The sequence below is a fragment of the Lagopus muta genome, chromosome 14, assembly GCF_023343835.1.
Source record: "Lagopus muta isolate bLagMut1 chromosome 14, bLagMut1 primary, whole genome shotgun sequence".
Taxonomy (NCBI): Eukaryota; Metazoa; Chordata; class Aves; order Galliformes; family Phasianidae; genus Lagopus; species Lagopus muta.
In genome coordinates this window covers 15,909,887-15,931,638 of record NC_064446.1, presented here as the reverse complement: position 1 = coordinate 15,931,638, position 21,752 = coordinate 15,909,887, and the positions used below count along the sequence as shown (strand labels likewise).

The following is a 21,752-nucleotide window of genomic DNA, read 5'->3' as shown; positions in this document are numbered from 1 at the left end:
TCTGCTGAATGCTCTTCTCACTCCTTCACTAAACACGCGCATCATCCACTGGCCAGCATGAACTGCAGCTTTCCTTTCAACCCCTGCTCTTGCCCTGTTGTGTCCCACCAGTCCTCCTGCACCTTTTCACTATCCTCAACAACCGATACGAAAATACAGGTTATTAACATTTTTACTCAATTTCCCTTTCTTGAACGCTACAGGAAACCAGCAATAATGCAAACATCTGACATCAGAGACATCCACACCTGGACAGAAGGACAGATCACACCCCCACTCACCTCCCAGTGCAAGGAGCTCATCTCTTCAGCATACACTCAGAGTGCCAGCAGGCATTGAGATGAGAATAATTCAGAAAGCAAGAATTTTGAGGCAATACTGCATCTTTACTGCAAGAACTGCATGGAGGCACAGTTGTGTGGATGTACAGAGTAAGTAATTAGAAAGTATTTAGATAGAAAATGTGAGAAGGCTGGACAGTTTGGAAAAGCCTGACTACTCTAACTTGCTCCCCAACTTGAATTTATAAGAGCAAGAAAATGGTATTCAAATCCTGTGCTTATTAACCACATGCTGGGTTTTGTTTTTCTCTTTAAAGAAGGCATCACAAAATCCTGTGTCTTGTGTCATGTTCTTTTTTCCATTACAGGAATATAATGCAGATGCAAACTGCACCGGGTTGTGTCTGAGAGCAAAATTTCAACTTGATGGGATTAAATGGGAAGTACAAAAATATTGTTGCAGCTTCTAATCAGCTACCAGAATGAGTTTCTTCAGTTCACAGAGCATTTTTAGTTTCAAAGGATAATAACCAAACACCAGCTCGACATCCCAGGAACAAAACAGATCTGCCAGCTCTGCTGCTTAAATTCAGAAAGAAATCAGTCTTCATACATCACAGAGGAAGGTGTCTGCCAGCTGCAGCCAGGGAGGCATCTCCCCTCCATATCACAGCAATTAAAAGTTCATCTAATTATATTTGATCCTGTGCCAACAGAAGCCAGATGAAGCCATTCATCGATTGTAATGGGCTTTGGAGCTGCCTCAAAATTTCTCCAGCATATGCAGTCCTGACTTTGGAAACCAAAAGCATCCCAGTTTAAATAGGCTTATCCACAGCTGAAAAAAAAGTGTTTTCACATCTTTCTTCCATCTAATAAATACAACCCTATAGTCCAGGCAGAACTGACCATCAAATGCCTATTAAACGAACTATTTGTTGAAAGAAATAAGTACAGTCAGTGTTTACCCACAGACCATTTGACAGCAACCAAGGCTTTGTTTCCTTTGAAAGAAGGAAACTCCTTCAATCTAAAGAAATCAAGCCTTTTGCCCAAAAGGAAAAACATCTGAGAAGTGTAAGCCAGGCCTGCCCCGCACTTCAGCAAAAACGTTTAAAAGTGCCCTTGCACAATTCCACAATCACTTCATTAAAGCAATAATAAATGTAATAAATAGAATATGCTTGCTACAGCTCTTATTTGAGGTGACTTCTGTTTGATATTTTTAAGTTTCATTTTTTCAGCTTTCAACCACAAAGCCAAATATTCCCCCGGGCATGGGGGACGACATTCACAACATCCACCTTCTCCAAGAAGAAACATTCAAACCTCGTGATCTTCTTTAGTTTCCTCAAGTGAAAAGAATTCACAACAAGTAATTCAACAATTACTACTCTAAAGAAAAAAGCCTCAATTTTAGAAATCAGATCACATAATATAACAAAATTTGTAATACATTGTGTGCATTTTTATTTTCATTTTTAAACACTCCTGTTTTTTCTAGGCCTAAGTATGTCTGTTCTGCAATCATCGAGTGCTCATCAGGCTCCTGAAGGAGACTTGTTGGGTTGTTGTACAGGAACTACTGAGGACTGACTCCAGAGATGACGATCCTTAATCATTGCTGAGAAACCCCCAGGCAGCTCAGCAAACCCACCAGCTTTACTGGCCAGTGTCTACTTACCATGTTGGCATTTTCTTCCTGAATTCCAAGGAGTCTGCAGTCCTTCAGACACCTCATTTCTGAGACCACACCAAAGGGAGACTTCTTGGCTATCACTCTTGCCTCCACTCCCCTCCTCACCTGTCTCTAAGCCTCCTGACAGATAATTCCTTCAGCAGAAACACACTCAATACAATAAGCTTTTGTTCCAACCTCAAGAAGTGCCTTCTGTTCAGAGACTGCTGCATTAAACCCTCCAAACAGAAATCAAGCCTTGCCCACTCTGTGAAGACAAAAAAATCCACCTGAGCCTGGAAATTCAGTGTTTAGAGCCACTGAACTAAAATCCAATCACTGCTCGCAAGGAGCATTTTCAAAGCACCTGCACGACCCATAAACTCAGTATTACATTCAAAAACTTATTTGAATTCGCCGGTGTTCTGGATGCTTTCAATGGCAAGTAGACTTTGGAGACCCGAATCACATCTCAACTCAGACTTGCGGTACTTTCACAAAATTTTGTTCATTAAATCCTTTTTTCCCACCAGAGCAAGGCTGGACTCGGTCTGTACATCAGTAATGAGCTGCACCACACACTCCACAGTTAGATAAATGCCTCCACATCCAGGAAGCAAAACTGTTTCTCTACATCTTAGATCCACTTCAACAACCCAAAAGCCCTCCTCAGATTGAGGCTGACCGAAGTCTGACAAAACAGAATTTCCTCATTAGAAAAGTGATAGAAAATCATTTGGCAGAAGTTTGGTCAAACATACATGTGCCAAAAAACTGAGATAACAAAATTTCTTCTACAGCAACTGCTATGATTTAAATTGTTCAAGTCCCTCTGCTGTCTCAGCCTCACTGGGCTGCACAGCCCGGGCCTGGAGAGCCATGACCACCTTGAAAAACACCAGAAATCCAATCATTGCCCAGATGACAAGTTACACTTGTACCTGGCCTTTCCTTTTATACAATGAAACAGTGCTAGTTACAACCTCTTTCTGATACACAGGACGCCCAAAGCAATAGAAGTAGTTACTGAATAAAGACAGGGAAAGCATTCATTTGTTTAACAGCAGAGTGCCTCCCACTTCACATTACACCAACAGAGATGACACAAAACTGCATGAAAACTTTCAGAAAACTTCTCCTAAACAAAATCAAAACCAAGTAACCATAAGGAGCTCCTTGATGGGCAACTTAGGCAGCTGCCAGGAACCACCAGTGAGTTGCTCACAGCAGCAAGCAACCAGTTACTAACACCAATGCAAAAGAGTATGCAGGAGCAGGACCTGAGCTCAGGGCACCAGCAAATTCATGTTCAACATTACTGCACTGTGGGGAGGGGAACTTGAAGCACATAAATGCACTGAAAGCCTTGTTCAAGCCTTTTTTCCACCCCTAAAGTGCTCCCAGGGTCAGAGTTCAGATCCTCTGCCAGCACTCCAACTCGGACTTGCATCCCCATGACTGTCATTTAATTCTGTGCAGGAAGAAAAACTTTGCATTTAAAAAAAAAATCTACAAGTCACTACTTTAAAAATCTGTCAGGCAAGTGCTAGGAGACAGCCTTTGAAATCTGGCAGCAGTACATCCTTTCAAATGTGTAAACTCATGTTTGCTTTAAGAAGTCACTGCAAGAATACTCAACACCAACAAGCAGATTGAAAGAAAACTTTCCTACCTTTTCTTCTTGTGACTTCAAACCTTCCGGATACCTATAAGGAAAAAGAGAATTGTTTGTGGTTTTTTGAAAAGTACAAGAATTGTTCAAAGGCAGCAAGAACAGAAATCCCTAAAAACATCAGTCACTGACACAGAGAGCCATCCGTGAAGCTCTACACAGTAGCTGAGTAATTGCAAATAAACATTTAGGTTTGTTCACAAATATTTTGGTAGATTAATACATCACTTGAAGCGATTCATCATTCTGCAGTAGGTTACATGACAGAGCACAACTTCTTACCCAAAATTGATTTCTTTTTCATTTGTTAGAAGGTTTTATTATTTTTATTAATATACTAAGAATTTGGGATCAAGGGGGAAGGAAGATTTAGAAATTTTCAGCAGGACCTGTCTCAAATACCTGAATAATCTCAAAATAACCAGGCTACTTGTGCTCACTTCAGTATTTGCATAGCTACATCTGCTCTGTTTCTTGCAAAGCATCCCTACTACCTCCCACCATACACCTTTTAGAGACACACACTGCTTAAAGTCCCACTGGGTACTGCACTCCCAACTTACCTACCCATTCTAATGGTGATACTCCAAGGTAATAAATATTTAATTTCAAGTGGGAAAGTTATTTACAGATTAATTACAAATGCTCTCGATTTCTACCATTCAAATGATGCCTTGTATCCAGTACTGAATACAGTGGGGTCAGAGGCCATCCTTCCCACGACCTGCTCTGTGTCATATCAACCTGGCCACTGCTTGCTCATACAGGATCAGCCCCCTGGGCACGATCCTATAGCTGGAAGATCCCAAAGATGTTCAGGTGGACGCCAGCACAGTTTCTATCAAAGGAGCTGGGGACTCATCAGATGGCAGCACTGGTGCCAGCAGCTGCTTCCCACCCAGCCCCATGCTGGCACCCAGGGCTGCCCTTGCTGCATTAGATGAACCTTCACTAACAGCTCACCTTCTGATAATCTGCTTCCCTTTCTTAAAAGCTGTTTTCCTATCCACATCCCCCACAGCACAGAGGGAACAGCAGCAAGCTTTCTGCCCTTGCACTAAGCACTCATTAAGCAGTCTTTTCGTCTTGTGGATATGCTTTATTTAACTTCATTTCACCCCCCTTAGTGTTCATTGCTGTCGGATGTTTATCTGAGAATGAAATAAAAAGGTGTTTTCTTTCCTCCTTTTGATAAGAAAATAACACACACAGCCTTCCCAGCCACCTGAGCCTTCTGACCCACCTGATGCTTATTATGGTTTTTATTTCAGCTTTATTTGCACTTACAAATAACTCCCTGCAGACCATGCTTAGACAAAGGGAAGTAAAACAGTTTAGCATGTCATGAAATCCATCTACTTGCTGCCACAGGAGCACACAGTGAGAAGAAAAAGCTTTTCTAAACGACAGAAGGTAGAAATGAGCAGAAGCAAAGCAAGCTCATGGAATAACAGCAGCACCTGCTCTGCTAATTCCTGCAGGCCTTGCATCCCCCAAACCTGGAGGCACCAGACAGGATCACATCAACGTGAGCAGTTTCACAACCTGCACTACGTGGCTGCAGCTGTTTCCAGCCCTTTCTGTCCTGTCACCCCAGGCTCTCCAGCAGTGACACTGGGGCTCCCAGCCAGGCCTGGTCCTCACTGCAGGCTGAGGATGAAGCCCATCATGCTCCTGGGCCATGCCTGCTCCATCCAGAGACAAACTGCAGCTCATCCATCATCACCATTGGTGTGCACACCACAGAGGGAGATTCTCTCCCCTGCAAGGGACGTTACACCTTGAAAACAAAGTTCTCACCAGAAAGATCATCAGAAAGGCAGAAAGAGGCTCTTGGAACCCTCTGTGCAAACAGAGGGAGATAATAAAGAAAGGGTATTTGCTTATAAAAACATTTATTCCTTATTCCCCATAGGATTCTACCTCAGTGATCTTGAGAAATATGTGAAATGGCAGTCAGGATTAGTACAGACTTCAAAGCATTTATCCTCTTTAGGCAGCAAAGCTCCGAGCTGTGTAGGCAGTTACACTCCAGGGACCTCTCAAAGCTTTTCAAAATATTAGTTTGAGAGGTGGGGCACAGGATGAAAAAATCCAGACACAGCCTGGTATCATTAAGCCCGTGTACATGTAATATATGTAAAAGGGAAGAGTACTTTTAAGGTTCCTCTGGAGTCCCTCGCTGCAACAAGCTGCTTGAGTTCTCTGCAGTTCAAAGGCTCAGAAACAGTAGAACTAATTACAACTATTATATTGATCAAAAGAAAAAAAAGACAAGCATGCACTACTAAAAATTCAAGTGTCAACTCTCTTGTATTAAATACCCTTTTGGTATTTCCATGAAAGAGCTGTAGGAAAAAAAAAAAAAAAAAAAAACAACAAAAGGTTGGTCTTCAAAGTTCCACTTCTTTCACACTGCTTCCCTTTATAATAATAAGCCCTAATGAATGCAAACTATCAAAAAAAAAAACAACAACCAAACCAGACAGTATACAGAGGAAAATCTTGATGGCAATTCAACAGGAGAACATGAGGTCATGCTGCAAAGCATCGCTTTGTTACCTGGGAGAATATCAGTGCCTGGTATACTCTCTTTCACAGAGAAAAGGCCAATAGTACTGAAAGCAGGAAGTATTGCAGAAATGTAGATAGGAACTGAGAAGGGGAAAAAAGAAATACCTGACAGCTGTCATAGGACTGCAGTGGCCACAGAAAGGCATCAGCTCCAGGTACAGACAACTCAGTCCCCCCAAGTAAAGTGGAGCTACAGCAAGGACTCGTTTTGTTCTTAGTTTGCTTGAGTCTCATTACTTCATTTTTATAGCACAGAAAATAAGAAACGATGCTAATTTCCCTCCTTGAGGGTCTGCTGAACAAGGCGACCTTTCTATTAATGATCTAACACACTAAGACACACTGCTGCTACGGCTGGCCACAGGCACAGCACCGTGACGCACGCTGTGACGGCAGCAATCCTCACAAAAAGGAGCAACCTCCCCTTCTTTGAAGTGTCAGATGCTGTTCTCCAGTGAGAATCACACAAGTTTTAATAACATTAGCAGAGAACCAAACCGTTTCGATAAAATGCCATTAAAGTTCTCAGATGCATTGCCTGAGGAACGCTGTTCTGCAGAAGACATAAAGCAGATGGTTATATATTAGACTTATTTCACAGCCACCTTTTGGTGACTGCAAATTTCTTTAACTAAAAATCTAGTTTTACCAGAGCATAGATCATAAGTCTTCAGTGGAAAAAAAAATCATCTCTTCTATAAAACGTCACAAAAACTGTAGCATTCATGCAACAGAGCAGTTTTATTTGTCGAGGCTCAATTTCAGCACCTATTTCCTTCCTTTTAAAGTCAGTTAATCGAATGCAGAACAAAAGGCCCCTCTGCTCTGTATGTGAAGTGCCTAATCATTGTTTATGTGGAAATCAATGTAGTATGTTCGCTGCAGCATTGCTTTTCACAAGACAACTACCTACTGGAAAACTGCTCTCTGAAAGACTAACCAAACCAGCATCTACAAATCAGAGCAGTTGCAGTGTCATTAAGTACTATTATTAATTCTATCTAGGTAGATGGAACAAGGAAAAAGAGCAACAGTTCACTGCCTTCTATTACAGCTTCACTCTCCCAGTAGCTGCCATGTGGAAATGTTACACACGTCCATGCATGACACTCATGCAATTTAATGACTTTTTTGCACAGAGTCTTTTTCTGCTTTTGTAGAGGGGGAACGATGGTCTTTTTGAAGACAACATTGAGATGTCCTGCCAAGACATAATAGCCAGTTTGCATTACAGGCCCCTGATTAATGCTAAATCATGGGCACACAGAGTACTTCTGGAATAAGAATCACATTTCATTCAGGACAAACATGGGGAGGTAGAAAAGATTTGTACAGAGTTAACTGCAACTACACATAGGGAATGCATAATGTAACACACTGCTTGGTGGCTGAGGAGCCAGAAATGGATTTACTGGCAGTCATTAGTGATGGAAATAAGACAGAGTGCAGAACAAGGCTCCCCATCCTGAAACACTGCTGAAAAGCACACAGAGTCCAGCACTCTCAGGAATTACATTAAGTAACAGCACTTCATGCTCTGTTTCTAACTGACGTGCAATGTATGTTCATAATCCATAAACCTTCTGTAACTGTTCTTGTTTTTTGTCCCCGCACATCCACATGCACTCCCATGAAAATCCTGGCATTCTGATTTGAAGAGTGAGAACACTGCAACATTAGTAATTAAACAGTCACAATTACACCTGAAATCAGGAAAGACAATTTCCTGTCTGCTTTCCTTCAACTGAAACCAGAATACCACTTCTTAACCCCCCCACACACACGACAAGCAGCAAAGCAATAGCCCAGAACAATATTTTAAGGAGTGAATCTTTACCATACAGCGCCTTTGTACTTCTGCTTCTTTCCTTAATTGCCTCCCTTTCACACACCACTATTTAGATATTTGTAAGTGGTTGTGCATTTGCTATTCTCACCACTCAAGCATGTGTCTAACATGTACCAAGTTTGGTACCAAACAGATACAAACAGCCCTTTAAGGGGCAGCTTACAGCAATTCAAAGGGTCATTTTGCAGCGTTTTCAGTCTTGTCCTTTAATACTGATGTTTATTTCATCACTAGATGATGAAATATCCTAGTTAATAAGGTTATTTACTTAAAATAACTATAAGCAAATGCAAGGGGACTCGGCCAAAGCTGACTAATGCAGTGTGTGGAAGAGATGCATAGGTAACATTTCAGATCCACGGTCCTGCTATTGCTGGATTGTAGCAATCCTCTTACTAAGTACTTGCCACAGGACTGCAGTGCTTGCACTTAGATAAAGCAAATTCAGCACGTGCAGCTGCACTCGTGCTGGGTCTATCACAAAGTTAGACATGACGTCTGCACACACCAAGTCTCCAGGGAAGTGCTCCCAGGATCAGCCTAACTGCTGTACGATTTCCAAATGTACAGCCCTAACTCATTCAGCAAATTAATAAAAAAGGAGCTGTTCTATTAGCAGAATGATATGGCAGGGATCATTTCCCCCTTTCAGAGCATGTTCTTCCTTACATCAAGTAGGAAAGTCAAGAAAATTGCACTGACACCTAATGCAGGGTGGGTGAGCCACTGTACGTATGGGCTGCAGCACATGCAGCTGTTACGACAAGTATGCAACTAGCTTTAACCACCAGGATGTCATGTTTACAGTCACAAACAGTATACTTCATTTTTAAAGAACAATGCCAATGAGAAAGAATATCCACCTCACTTTTTTTTTTTGTCCAGGCACAAGAGAAAAAAAAGAAATCACATTACGGTTTAGAGAAAGCTTGGAATTGGTGCAGAAGTTGGAAATTTAGATTTACCCTATCTGGTAAAAAAGAGAATCTTTAATGTGCCACATCCCACGTTATCATCTGCTCGTGCATATGGTCACCAGTTGAGATAATGACTGCCTCTGATTTTACTCACTATTTCTGGACTTCAGATTAGAATCTCAGGTAGAGCTTCATAAATTTCCACACTGTGATCTGGAAGCTCACAGGAAGCCCGTTTCAGGAATTCCGAGTACGCAGATGTATCCTTTCTAATACAAAAAGCCAAGAACTGCCCTGCTTGATGCTAAGAAGTACTGTAAGTCACGCTGCCTTCCCTTAAAAGCCACTGCTATAGCCTTTTGTGAATGGAAGATACACTACATTTGGGAAAAAATGGTCATTTTATTTTCAGGTTAATTGACTTCTGAAGAGAATATCAGAAAACACAGCCCTCCAGCACACCATACCCAAGTTAAAAATCATCTCAGACTTCTTTTTCCCCCCATTTTGCCAAATAAGTTTTACTCTGATGTTATTCTCTGCTTCAGGCATATATCAGCATTTCCCCACCTAGATACAATTTTTCACAGTTGCTTAACTGTGACATTAGAAATCAATGCAAATTTGATTCCTGCTGGTCAGTCTGTGCCACCGCTCAGCAGAGCCAGGTGCCCCCATCCTCACAGTCCCACCGTTCCTCAAGAGGCAGCATTCAGACCCAACCCAACTCCAGATGAAGGACCCTAACGTGTATCCAAGCACCATGAAAATATTCCACAGTACTCTCAACTGCAAATATGCTGATACCCAGGGCACAGAAGAAAAGCTTTTCATCTCCAAAGGGATAATGCACCAGTTTAGATTTGGAATGGTCTACAAGCAGCAGTTGCGGCTTGTTAGAGATGCCACAGATGCACGTAACAAGGAGTGGGTTATCAGTGAACAACTGAGTGATACAAAAATAAATGTAGGTTTTGTTTGTCTCCCTTCACCTTCATTAATGTTTAGAGGAGGGACAGGCTGGAGCCCAGCACAGATTTTAATTCAGCTGTTTCTTTCCTTCCTTTCTGAAAACTGACTTACAGGCAGGAAGAGCACACACACACACACACACACACACACACACACACACAGAATACATTACCAATAATAATTCCTAAAATAAATACCAGGACATTAGATCTTCAACTGCATATAAAATTGATACACTGCGCCTGTCTTACTCCAAGCTCATGCTCTGAAATTATGCCTCTATTTGAATTATAAGCAAAAGCTTTTATCCAAAGCCTTTGCAGTTTTGTATGTTAACTTCCCAAAGAGCTCCCTTCCCAGTCAGATTCAGAAATAAAACTTTGCTGGGGGAAAGAGCACAAAACCATCCCCATCACTCCCCTGCTGCTCAGATTAAGCAGCTGCAGTCTTTAGCTGCAGCATTAAGTGAAACAACATGCAAGAACCTGCAGGTGATTAGAAGTTCCAGGAGTAACTGATGCTCCTGGAGAAGCACAGTTCAGTCTGTGCATGGGCACAGGGATGGCTCACCCTGTGCAGGAGGGTTGGCACCACTCAGATGGCTGCAGTCACAGTGCAGGTGAAGGTGACATTTATTATGTGCAGATTTTAAGTGGTTCTGGTGCCATGCAAGTAATAAGTAACGAGCAAGTCAAACAACAGATAATCTACTCAGCCAAAAGCTTCCAGATGCCAATAAGAAAACTGTCACCTTAAAAAAGAACATGTTTTCAACAGCCATTAGCATAAAAATAAGTAAGACTTGGCACAGCTACACACGATACTTTGAGGCTGATTATATAATTAAAGGCATAAGGTGACAATTGTAGGCAAAAATGATCAAGGAACCCAAGCCTGAATGAGATTATTTCTACAAAATTGGAACAGCTCTGGTTCAGTGGCCCAAAGAGGCAAAATGCCCAATGCCCACCAACATGCACTGCGACCTGGGAGCTATCAGGAACATCCAAATACCACTGTTAGAACAGCAACAGCACAGGGTTATTCTCAACTTTCACACTATCCAGCCACTACCAAATATGCCAGGCTACCTGCCAGCTGCACCCTGCAAAACATGATAATATAAGATTTAATGGAAGGTGCAGCACTGTGCCAGCATATTTGTGCTCCCTTCAGCGGGTGGAGTCCTGCTGATGACCTGCAGCAGTGCTCTGATGAAGCACCAGCTGAGAACTGTGCCTTCCCTTCTCATAGGAGAAACTTGCCCCGGGAAACATGGCAAGCAGCCTGGCTTCAGCACAGACAGAAAAGCAGCCTCATACTGACTGCAACAGAGGGAAAATACGAATGTTAACTAAGATACTTTGGTACAGCGCCCCAATAGCTGGAAAAAAAATCAGTTACTATGACCTCAGAGCACTGACTCACAAAACTGCATTTCTGAGAGCTCCTTCCCACATGAGAAGGGAACAGAGCTCTCAGAACACCCCATACTTTGCCTCAGAGGCACCTCAGAGCCCTTCTAGGACTGCAGAGCCGTCCATGAAGCGTGGCCACCTCAAATCACAGAATCATAGAATGGCCTCGGATGGAAAGGATCCTCTAGTTTCAATCCCCCCTGCTGTGTGCAGAGTCACCAGCCACTGATCAACCTCAGCACAAAAACAACTTTGCTGAATGCAGAGCAAAGCCTTTCCCATAAGTCTCACCCCAGAGCTGAGCAGCTCTATATATTCAGCAGTTCTGACACGTATTCTGCTCAGGAGTTGGTTCCTGATGGCTCACCCCAGAAAGCTGCAGATGCCAGCTGCACAGTGCTCCACGTGCAGCACCCAGGAGCTGTAGAAGTGTTGGAGCAGCCTGCAGAAGGAGCCTGAGAAGGTTCACAGTGCAAAAGCAACAGCATCATCCTCCAGGATTAATGCGGACCAGGCAAGCTGATGCTTTTCAGTGCAGTACTAACACCATCCTTTTTAATTAGGTTTCCTATTTTAGTTCATTATATGCCCAAGGAAGTTCAGACTGCCTCCACATGTTTATCGCTATTCCAATCAAGACTAAAAATATTTCAGAAAACAAATCTCTTCTCAGGAACAGCCATAAATCTGAGAGGTGGAAGGCTGAGCATCAGTGCAGTGCTGGAAAGTTAATTTCTCATGCAGAAGAGTGTATATTGCAGTCTGTGGCCTCAAGACTTATTTTTCCCTTTATAAATGCAAAGCACAACTGCAATAATTTCACAACAGACCATGAAGAAATCGATTTGGCAATCTGAACATAAATTAAGTAATGTTTTTGATTCAGGAAACTTGTTGTGATCTACATAGGAACAAGTATTAGTGAAGGTCAGTGACCCACAGCCAAGCGTTTGCTTTGATGAAGTTTGTAGGCATTTCGGATCAGAGCACGCTCCAAATTATTTCACCTGTAAGTTAACCCTTTATGTATTCCTAAAGCAATTTCAGAATCACCTGGAGCTTTTCCATTTGTGATTCAACGTTTTAAACGCGTGTTTATGGAATTACACATTAATCAGCAGCCACGTATTTGGTAACTAACAAACATTCCTAATGAATAAAGAGCAGCGTGGCACAGACTGCAGCCTCTGAGCTGCCAGATGCCACGGGTCCCATGGATAAACAGCCACCACCAGGCAGCACAGGAGATGAACTCCCACCTGATCAAAGCCAATATCACTAGAAAAAGATCAAACTGTTTCGTTACAAAACGTATGAAGACTAAATTTCCTGAAAGATAATGAATGCATTTTGAGAGAAAACAGCAGTTCTCAATTTCATTGCCCTACCTTAAAGCTGCATTCAGTATTCAGATTCATTTTGGTGTTGCACCATAACAGCATCATTTTTTGGAACAAGCTTTCCGTGCAGTTAATTTATTAAAAAACCTGAATTCTGACACCCCTTGAAGCTATTTTAACTGCATCCTTTGTACATTAAAAGTTTTAATATTCACACCTGCTATCAATTCTGTACAAATCGGAACAAATACATTTCCAGCTTAGATCCTTTCACCTCAAGCAACATCAAGTAATTGGTGCAATAACTTCACGGTTTTTAGAGCAAGATCAAATGAATGAGCGCCTTTCATGTCCTGTAATAGTTCTACAGTTTATATTAAAAAAATCATTTGAGTAATGAATTTAATTATTTAGGGTAACATTTTCAAAAATCGTAACAAACATGCATTAGTGAGGAATGACTTCATTTTGAGATGCAAAAACACGTCAAAAACTTATTTTTCTTTAATAAGAGGGCAAAAGTGATCTCAGGCAATACAGAAACATGCTTAACATCACAGTGCCTGCATATGGTGACTCCAGATAGCAGCAAAATACAAGGGGAGAGGAGGGGAACCATTTCCTTCACTTTTGCAGAACAGAGGAGGGACACCTCAAGGGAAAAACACCTGTGGCAGAACTCAGAATTGCACAACATTCAACTCCATTCAAAGGATTGTCAGGCCTGCTAAACAGTAAAAAGCATCTTTTCCACTGCCTTAAGCTGCTGCACTGAAATTAAGCACACAAACACAGGTATTTGTAGTTGGGAGTCAGCCAGAAGAAATGGGATTCTCCAAGTAGAAGAAAAAATCCTGAGACTTAAATAGATCTGAGTGCTGCAGGATTCCATCTTGGGCTCATCGTTAGCTTGGCGCTGACTGCCAGCACACAAGCATTTGAGGCAACAAAATACCCAAGTGTCCTTCCTCTTGCTTCCCCACCAGATCCCACCTTCCAACCATTTGAGCAATCATTTAGCAAACCTATAGTAATCAGAAACTCATTAAATGATTAAAATTGTTCCAGCATTGTTTTATTCTTATGAAAATCATATTTCTGGAGCTTTACGGCTCTGCTGTCTCACCTCTGTTTCAGCAAGGTGAGAATCTGAGCAGAAAGATCTCACTGCAAATTCTGGTGAGGACAGCCTACGTGGGACACGTTACAGGGCAGGGAGCAGACTCCTAACCAGCATCACCACAAGGAAAGTCAACAGGGTCACCTTCAGCACAGAGTGGGTTCCGCTGCTACACCACCACCACAAACCCAGGGCTTGAATGCTGCTGAGCATCACCACGCTGCATTGATGCACCCACCTCCCCTTTCAGGCCATGCATTCAGGTCCCCTTATGCTTGAATCAACATCACTGTCGCTCATTAAGGCCACACCACCACCTCGGTATGTTCCTGATGGCTTTGTGCTTTGCAGCAGGGATCCTGTGGCCTTTTAAGCTTGCTGGTCCCCTCAGAACTACGCATGCCTCAGTTTCCCTTGGGCTAAGCAGGGAAAGGACTTCTTCAGGTTTCACCTGAAGTCTCAGTGACCCAAACAGATCCAGGTCAGAGTTCGCTCCTTAAATTTAGCTCAATTGTCCCAGTGCCCCAGGACAGAGCAAACCATGAAGCCTTTGGGGGCTGAGACCACATCTCCACTACAACCAGGTGCACAATTTTACTCCCAGACCTACAGCTTCTCACACTTCATGGCCTCTACACAATCACTGCTTCTCATCTGACCTCGTCAGCGTGTGCTTTGTACAAATACACAGATATAAGCCCCCACTTGTTCTGTCTTCACAGTACAGAAAACCTGAGAACAGCACAAACACAGGAGCTGCAGCAGCAGCCGATCTGCCGTACCTCTTGGTGCAGCCTCCCCAGGTCTGAGAGCGGCCGTCTGCTCCCATCCAAGTCCATCCATCCCCTTGTGAACGACAGGAAAGCCCCAAGCAAAACGAGAGACAACGGAAAATTTCTCGACTTCATCATTTCACGTCTGTTGAAAACAAGAGAACAGTCATGAAACAGGCTCAAAATAAAACCCAGCTCAGATTCAAGGAAGTGGCAGGAGCCAACAGAGCCCACCTCCGCTTGGTAACTGCTGGCGGGGCTTTGCAGACTCCCATGGCACATTCAGTGAGACACAGCCTTCCTGTTCTGCACCCATCAGTGTGCAGGCAATGAATTCCCATATGGCAACAGCTTTGTGAGCTATTTCCCCACAGGGCACGCTGCTCCCAGCCTGCTCCTGCACAACCCCTGCGAACTGGAGCACTGGGATTTCCAAACCTGTAATGAGCAGCAAACCATATCAAACAAGGTGATGCAACTAAAAATCATTATTCCTCTCACATTCAGAGGATGATGCTGCCCCGGGCAGAGGCTGCACTCAGAGCTGCAGGGCCAGCCAGCAACCTGGGGCTCCAGCTGGCACACAGGAGCTGCCAAGCCTCTTCCAGATGACAGCACCTGGCCAGTGGTCCCTGACCCCACCAAAACCTGAGAGACCCACAACAATTCTGTACCAAAGAGGTCCGATGTGTTGCTCCCACCCCTCATCCATGTCAGCCTCTCCTGAGGCTGCGATTCCTCCGCTCATCCCGCTCTCTGGCAGGGAATTAGAAGATGTGAAAAGTGGCTTTTAAAGTGAGCTTGCATTTTTTTTTTAGTTCAGAAGAATACAAATGCAAGCTACTCATAGGGTTGCCAGGTGAAACTGCTGCATGTTTGCTTATGTGCATAACCCTGAGCTAATGCCTGGAAGAGCTGCCAAGAGCATCCCAAGGCGCAGGCAGCTCCAGGAGAACAGCTCAGCCAGAGAGCTCCGCATCTCCACCAGCCTGTGCCATTACTTCTCATAAAGAAAATACCAAAGGAGTCCTCACCCTAGTTCCATTTCCACAGGAGCTGAGGGAAGCTTTGACCTTTCACAGCATCTGCTAACACAGACCATAATGAAGCATAATGACCACTTAATGAAGCAGGAGATGGCATTTCTATAACATGCAAGTGACAGGCTGCTGCTTGGTTTGAGCAATATGCATTAACAAGACATGTTACCTGCTAATGGCAAAATTAAGCCCAGCTGTATTAAGTCACCGTGACATACCTTGCCTTGACAGAGCTCATTTTACAGCTCTTTCATACCATGCATTTGCTGCAGGGTATATCCAAGGCTTGGCGCATCGCTATTAATTTTGGAGCCGTGACCATTCACACCAATGCTGCCTCGGTCTGTTTGCTGCCCAAATACACTGCCAACAACGCCAGCACAGCCAGCAGTCGCTGCACACCACTCACCCATGCAGTTAAGGCATCGCTTTTCCTCAGCGCTAATGTAAACACCCTGAATTGAGAGCACTCAGGATGAAATCAAAATTTATTAGCCTTTCTAAATTCCAATTAGAAGCCTCAGATGTAATGTTACTGAGGCTACAAATAAATGTTTAATAAACCAAAGTCACTATATCAATAAGCTACAAGTACATTGTTACATTATGGATTGCTCTTACAGAGCAGTACTATTTCTCACGTTTTACAGAGGTATTTGGTATTCTCTGTTGATAGCATCACAGCAAATACTCTCACTTTGCAGTTCTGGAGACCTCTCATTCGTATGCTGCTTGAAATCCCAGTCCTAGAGCAAAACAGAGAGCTGGCTACTTTCATGTGTATTTAGTAAACAACTGCTGGAAAACACGATGATGCTTGGATTAGGATGCAATAACATTAATGAATCCAATAGGGCAGCAACTGCATGCTGGTTTTAGAAATGGAATTGGTCAAAAATCCTCTCGGTTTAGAAATTACTTATTTTCATTGCAGACCGACTGACAGCATGTTAATTGCTCCCATTCATAACAAGGGAAAGACATACATATTATGCAACCAAATAGCTCAAACCAAGCAACAAGTATGCACCATAAATACCAAGCAAGAGTTAACTGAAGACACACAGTGATTGTGTCACCTGATATCCCAAAGCTCCCTCTGCATTTACACCCTGAGCTGCACACCTGTGTCACACAGCCAAGCCACAGCCTCCTTGCAAAGCCTGATCCACAGCTGCACCACACAGCACAGCCATGGGATGGATTGTGGTCCAGTCCCCAAAGTCAAAAGAAAAATTCAAATGGGATAGATTTGGATCCCCGCTATAAAATACATCCAAGCTTACTAGCAGTTTCCTCACTTGAGCAAGGCACAGATTGCAGGAGATGAGCCCATACAGACACCACTGCTCACAGCACTGCAAGCTCACAAACAGAAACCAGGCACAAAACGCGCTGCTGCACAGGTGAAACCATGAACAAGGTTTGCAGCTGAATACCAGCAGCCCCCTGGAACCCAAGGGGGGAGGGGGCAGTGCCACCCACCTGCTCTCTGCAACCTGTGAGAGCAACCAACCAACCTCCTGTGTAACTCAAGCACCAGAATTAAACCCGGCTATTTTCAACAAAGGTGAGCACCACATCTATTTATGACATCTCCTTCGGTTTCAGGGCAATTCCTTCCAAAACCATTCATGCTCTTGTGCTACAGAAAAGCTAAATTCACCTGCAGCTCATGGCTCCTTGCACTGATCTAGAGCTGCAGCCTGGCTTGCAGCTGGCATTGCTTTACCAGGAAAGGCTCCAGCAGCACAGCAGCACCATTAACAGCCCAAGAACGGCCCATCCTGTACTCAGATGGGTTTGTGCACACACCAACACAGGGACAAAAATAAGAATCAGTGCAATGCATCTGAATGAAGAGAACAACAGCAAGCAGCCAAACCAAAGGCACCAGCACAGGTCTCAGGGCTGCTCCAGCAAAAAAGAGGGTCACCTTGAAGAGACAGGGACTGATCCAAGGGCCAGTGGAGCACAGAGCCCCCGAGCTGCTCAGAGCACTCCGTGATGCACAGCCAGCAGTCAGGCTGCGGGATCACTGCACAGAGCTCACAACTTCTTCCTCCCCAGCACAGAAGAAGCGTTTGGAATTCCTTGAGGTGACCACAAGGAGATGAAGCCATTTGCCCAAACCATTCTTCAAATGGGTTTTCTGTTCAGGGCTCCTTCAATCGCAGCTTGGTTTTTTGGCGTTTTTTTTTAGGGCTGAGAAATTAATAGCTCACAATAGCTTTCACTAATTTCCAATGAGCTTCACATTAGAATGAGAATCAACTTAATTACCTGAAACGATGGCTGTTGCCATAGCAAAAGGAAAGCACTCAGACCAGAGCTTTACCTCTGTAAATTGGCTCTGATGACACCAGATAAGAATCTGATCCTCACTCCTCTGCCACTAACCGCTCTCACTGCTTCAGCCTCATCTGAACAGCATTTCTGGGCTCTGCAAGTAACGCCGACGTCCAGAAATTCTCATCGAGTGTAAGAAAGTTACAAAATCAAGGGAAGATCCGTTCTAGAAAAGCCTTTCAGCAAAGCAGAGGGAAGGCAACGATTTCAGCCAGCTCTCTGCACCATCTGACACAGACAAAGTTTGGATGCATTAAGAACTCGCTGGAACCAACTGCACGACTGCTGCATTGCTTTCGAGCAAAAGCACACTTATGAATATTTCAAAGAAAATTTCACTTCCAATTCTTCAAGACACTTCAGCGCTCCCAGAAAGAAACGCTGGGAAACATCAGCCCCGCGGGGACGAAGGACCACGAAGAAACTCCCGAACCCGACAGAACCGTATTGCCGCGGGTTGGCTCCGAGGCTCAGCGCACGGCAACACCACAAAACCACTCATTCCCAACGCAAGAAAGCGCTTTAGACAAGACATCGTGCCCGGGATCGCCACCAGTAACAACCGCACCGCTCCGCCGCGGTGAGATAACGGCACAGAGGCGCCGGATGCCGAGCATCGCCCGCATCCCCCCGCCGCTCCACGCGCGGACCCGACGGGGCGCTCCGGCTCCACAGCGCCACCCGGAGGCCGCCGAGGGAAGCGCTATCCCCACTCGCGACCGCGGCGGGACGCTCAGCACCGCGGACGTCGGCATCGCCCGCTTCGGTGCGGCCCTGCCGCAGCACTACGCCGGGAGGGGACCGCCCCGACCCCACGGAAGGAACCTTCCCCTCTTTTTCCCTACGCTGCGGGACTCGGGGGGCGGAAAGATCGCTGTCCGAGAACTGACGAAGCCGCAGCATCCCCGGCAGAGCGCACGGCGGAGTGTCCCCCGCGGGCTCTCCCCGCACAGCGGCAGCGCTCCAGGATCTCGCACGGCGGAGGGGCGGCGCGGAACCTCCAGCGGGACGGGAGAGCTGCGGGTACGGCCGCGCGGAACGCACTCACCTGCGGGACGGCGGGACGGGGCGGGAGCGGCGGCGGCCGTGTACGCGGCGCGGGCCGGGGCGGCCCTATTTCTGCTCTCTGGGCCGGAGCCGCCTGACGTCAGCGCGGCATTTGCATATTCCACCCAATCGCCGGCACCTGTGCGGGACGGCGGGACCGCCCCCACGGGGCACGCGGGGATGGGGACGGTGGTACGGGAGGGACCCGACGGGGGGCACCGCGAGCGGACGGCGGGGCCGCACCGTCGGAGGGCGGAGAGCTGCGGCGCCGTCCCGGGGCGGCACACCTAGAGTGTGGGGGGCGGGGTTCCAACCGTCCCGTGGGGATGATGCCGCTCGGAGCTGGCAGGACATAGGAGGGTCTGCTGGGGAAGGGGGATCCGAGGGACCGTGGGGGCATCCTGGATAGGAAAGGTGTCGGGCTGCTGGGTTTAGCTTCTCAGCACACCCTAAATTTGCAAACTAACTGCCCCGAGCGCCCTGCTGTTGCAACCTCACAGCGTGTAGCCGCTCAGTGGGGCGGACATCCACGGGGATAAGGGGAAAACGGCGCAGCCAGATCACAACTGCTCCACCCCAATGCACTGCCAGTATCTCTGCGACACGGGGTTGCCCTGACGAGGCACCAAATTGTCCCAGTAGGACTGTGCAACTCACCAGCAGCAGCACAGCAGCACTCTGTTTCACAAAGGATTCCTTTTCTTTTCGTGGTCGCACAGAAAACAAACATTAACATTCACTCGTTCTCCTCTTCGCCGTCTCATCTGGTTAAAAACAAAAATAAAAATCTATCAACTCATTGCTCAGTTGTTTTTTTATAAAGTGTTGAGTGTTTACAGGAGAAGAGCACAAAACCGGACCGCAAAGAGGATTGAGGGTGTTTGCTTTCAAAGGCACAAACTGCATCGCAAAGGAGCAAATGCTCACAATTAGCAGCAGAAGGAGCTGCCTAAATGACCCGATAAGATATGGTAATTTGTGTGTTCCTTCGCATATAGAAACGTCCAGCCGGATCGGAGTGTTTAAATAGGATTTGTCATTGGCTTTGGTGTGAAAGGAATGGGACCCCCTCCCCCCCCCCCAGCTCAGCTGTTTGAGAAGACACAGACTTGCCCCAGGAAAGCAGCCCATGTCTGGAAGAAAATCCGTTTATTAAAAAATGGCTTCGAAAAATTAGCTCCCAGAATGGCAGCAAGAGGCTCTCTGACGAGCACCAGCTTCTCTGTTGTCACTATTGCTCATGGCAGGAAATGCAGAGTGGTCAGACAGGTCAGTGCGATGCTGCACCTCCAAAATACTCTCAGCATTTACAAAATAAAGAAATAAGAATAGATGGGGTTTACTCTGCCTGAACAAAGTGCAAAAGCTTGCAGGGACTCTGTAAGAGAAAACCCCAAAGAAAATAGAAATAATATCAGCGGAGACATCTACTTCCCATTTCCCAAAGGGAAGAAAGTCTCGTTGCTTAACACCATTCATTCCATGGAAATACCTCAGACTGCACTGCCAGCTTGAAGCATTTGGTCATTCCTCTGCTTCTCTAAAAGATGGGCATAAACATGAGACGTACTCACAGACACCTGAGGTATCCCCACAGCCTCTGCTTGTTTCCACACACCATGTGCCAGGCAATGCTGCAGTTGGCACTCAGTGCTCATTTTGCATAATCTGGTGCAGTTTGAAAGGCACAGACTGGGGGTGCACAGACTAGGGGTGCTGAGATGGCTGGTCATGCTGCATGGAGCAGCATGAGAGCAGCAGCATCTGGCCCTGTCCTTGGGCTGGGCAGAAAGGTGATCCCTGGAACTCAGTACCAAGCTTGGTTTTCCCCACCAGGGTGATCCCACTCCTCCTTCTGCCCAGCTGTCCCCATTAGCAGTGAGATTTGGGGAAACAACCCTAAATCTGGCCATGTGTGCCCTACCTGCCCCCAGCCCAGAGCACCTCCAGGTCCCTGCATCCCATCCTGACAGAGCTGGGCCCTGCAGTTCTATGCCCATGGCCACTGGGTCTTGACGGCTGAGTGAGGAGCATTTATGGGACAATTCAGCTCATGGAAGGTGCTGCCTGCTCCTCCATCAGCTGTGCTGACTGCTCCTCATCAGGCATCCCCAGAGCCCAACTTCTTTTTGCGTTACAGGTGCAATTAGGAACCAAAACCCATTTGGGGGACTTCTCTTACACACCGGGGTTCTTTGCAATTCTCCAATGGTTTCCAGCCTTTCCGACCCGTTGAAAACATTTCTAAAAAGAAGAGCCCTTCCTCACAGCCTTGCCCTCCGGTTGGCCCCATTCCTCTTTTCAGTGCAAGCTGCACTGAGGCAAAGTAAGCTGCAGAAGCCACCGTTTAGGTAAGGGAAATGTCACTGCCTTCCCCACAGCACCTTCCCAAAGCCTCTCTGCTAAAGGAGCTGGGAGGGCTCTCTGGGAGAGCTGCTGTCCCCCCACGCTGCGTTGCTCAGCTGCAAAGCAAACAGCTCTGATACGGAGCTGGGGAAATAAAGGAAACACGAATACATTCCTCATCTTTGGGGCCATGTGAGTTTGAAGCAAAATAATTCTTGTTTTCCTTTGAACTGTGAATTGGAGAGGCCCAAAAGACAGTGATTAGAGCTGGGAGGAAAAGAAAAACAGATGAATTTAAAGACAGACTGCAGGAGGGAAAGATTCCCACACAGAGAAAGGGCAGAAACAAGAGTTTGCCATTATTTTTTCAGTGGGA

At 45.6% G+C, this 21,752-nt stretch overlaps 1 protein-coding gene across 5 annotated transcripts in view; it reads right to left on the bottom strand.

Moving 5' to 3' along the window:
• Nucleotides 1-19,888, bottom strand: part of FSTL4 (follistatin like 4) — a 188,470-nt gene extending 168,582 nt beyond the window's left edge. Inside the window, exons 1-5 of one of the 5 annotated variants that reach the window (XM_048960268.1) lie at nucleotides 19,032-19,068; nucleotides 15,629-15,679; nucleotides 14,829-15,032; nucleotides 14,604-14,739; nucleotides 3,632-3,665 (exon numbers count right to left, since the gene is read on the bottom strand). In XM_048960268.1, coding sequence (XP_048816225.1) covers nucleotides 3,632-3,665; nucleotides 14,604-14,739; nucleotides 14,829-15,032; nucleotides 15,629-15,639 — 385 coding nt within the window. In that variant the 5' untranslated portion in view covers nucleotides 15,640-15,679; nucleotides 19,032-19,068. Of the gene's footprint in view, nucleotides 1-3,631; nucleotides 3,666-14,603; nucleotides 14,740-14,828; nucleotides 15,033-15,628; nucleotides 15,680-19,031; nucleotides 19,148-19,687 lie in introns of those variants that run through there. The other 4 variants (XM_048960269.1, XM_048960270.1, XM_048960272.1 and 1 more) reach the window with 4 other exon arrangements.
• Nucleotides 19,889-21,752: the final 1,864 nt, after the last annotated feature.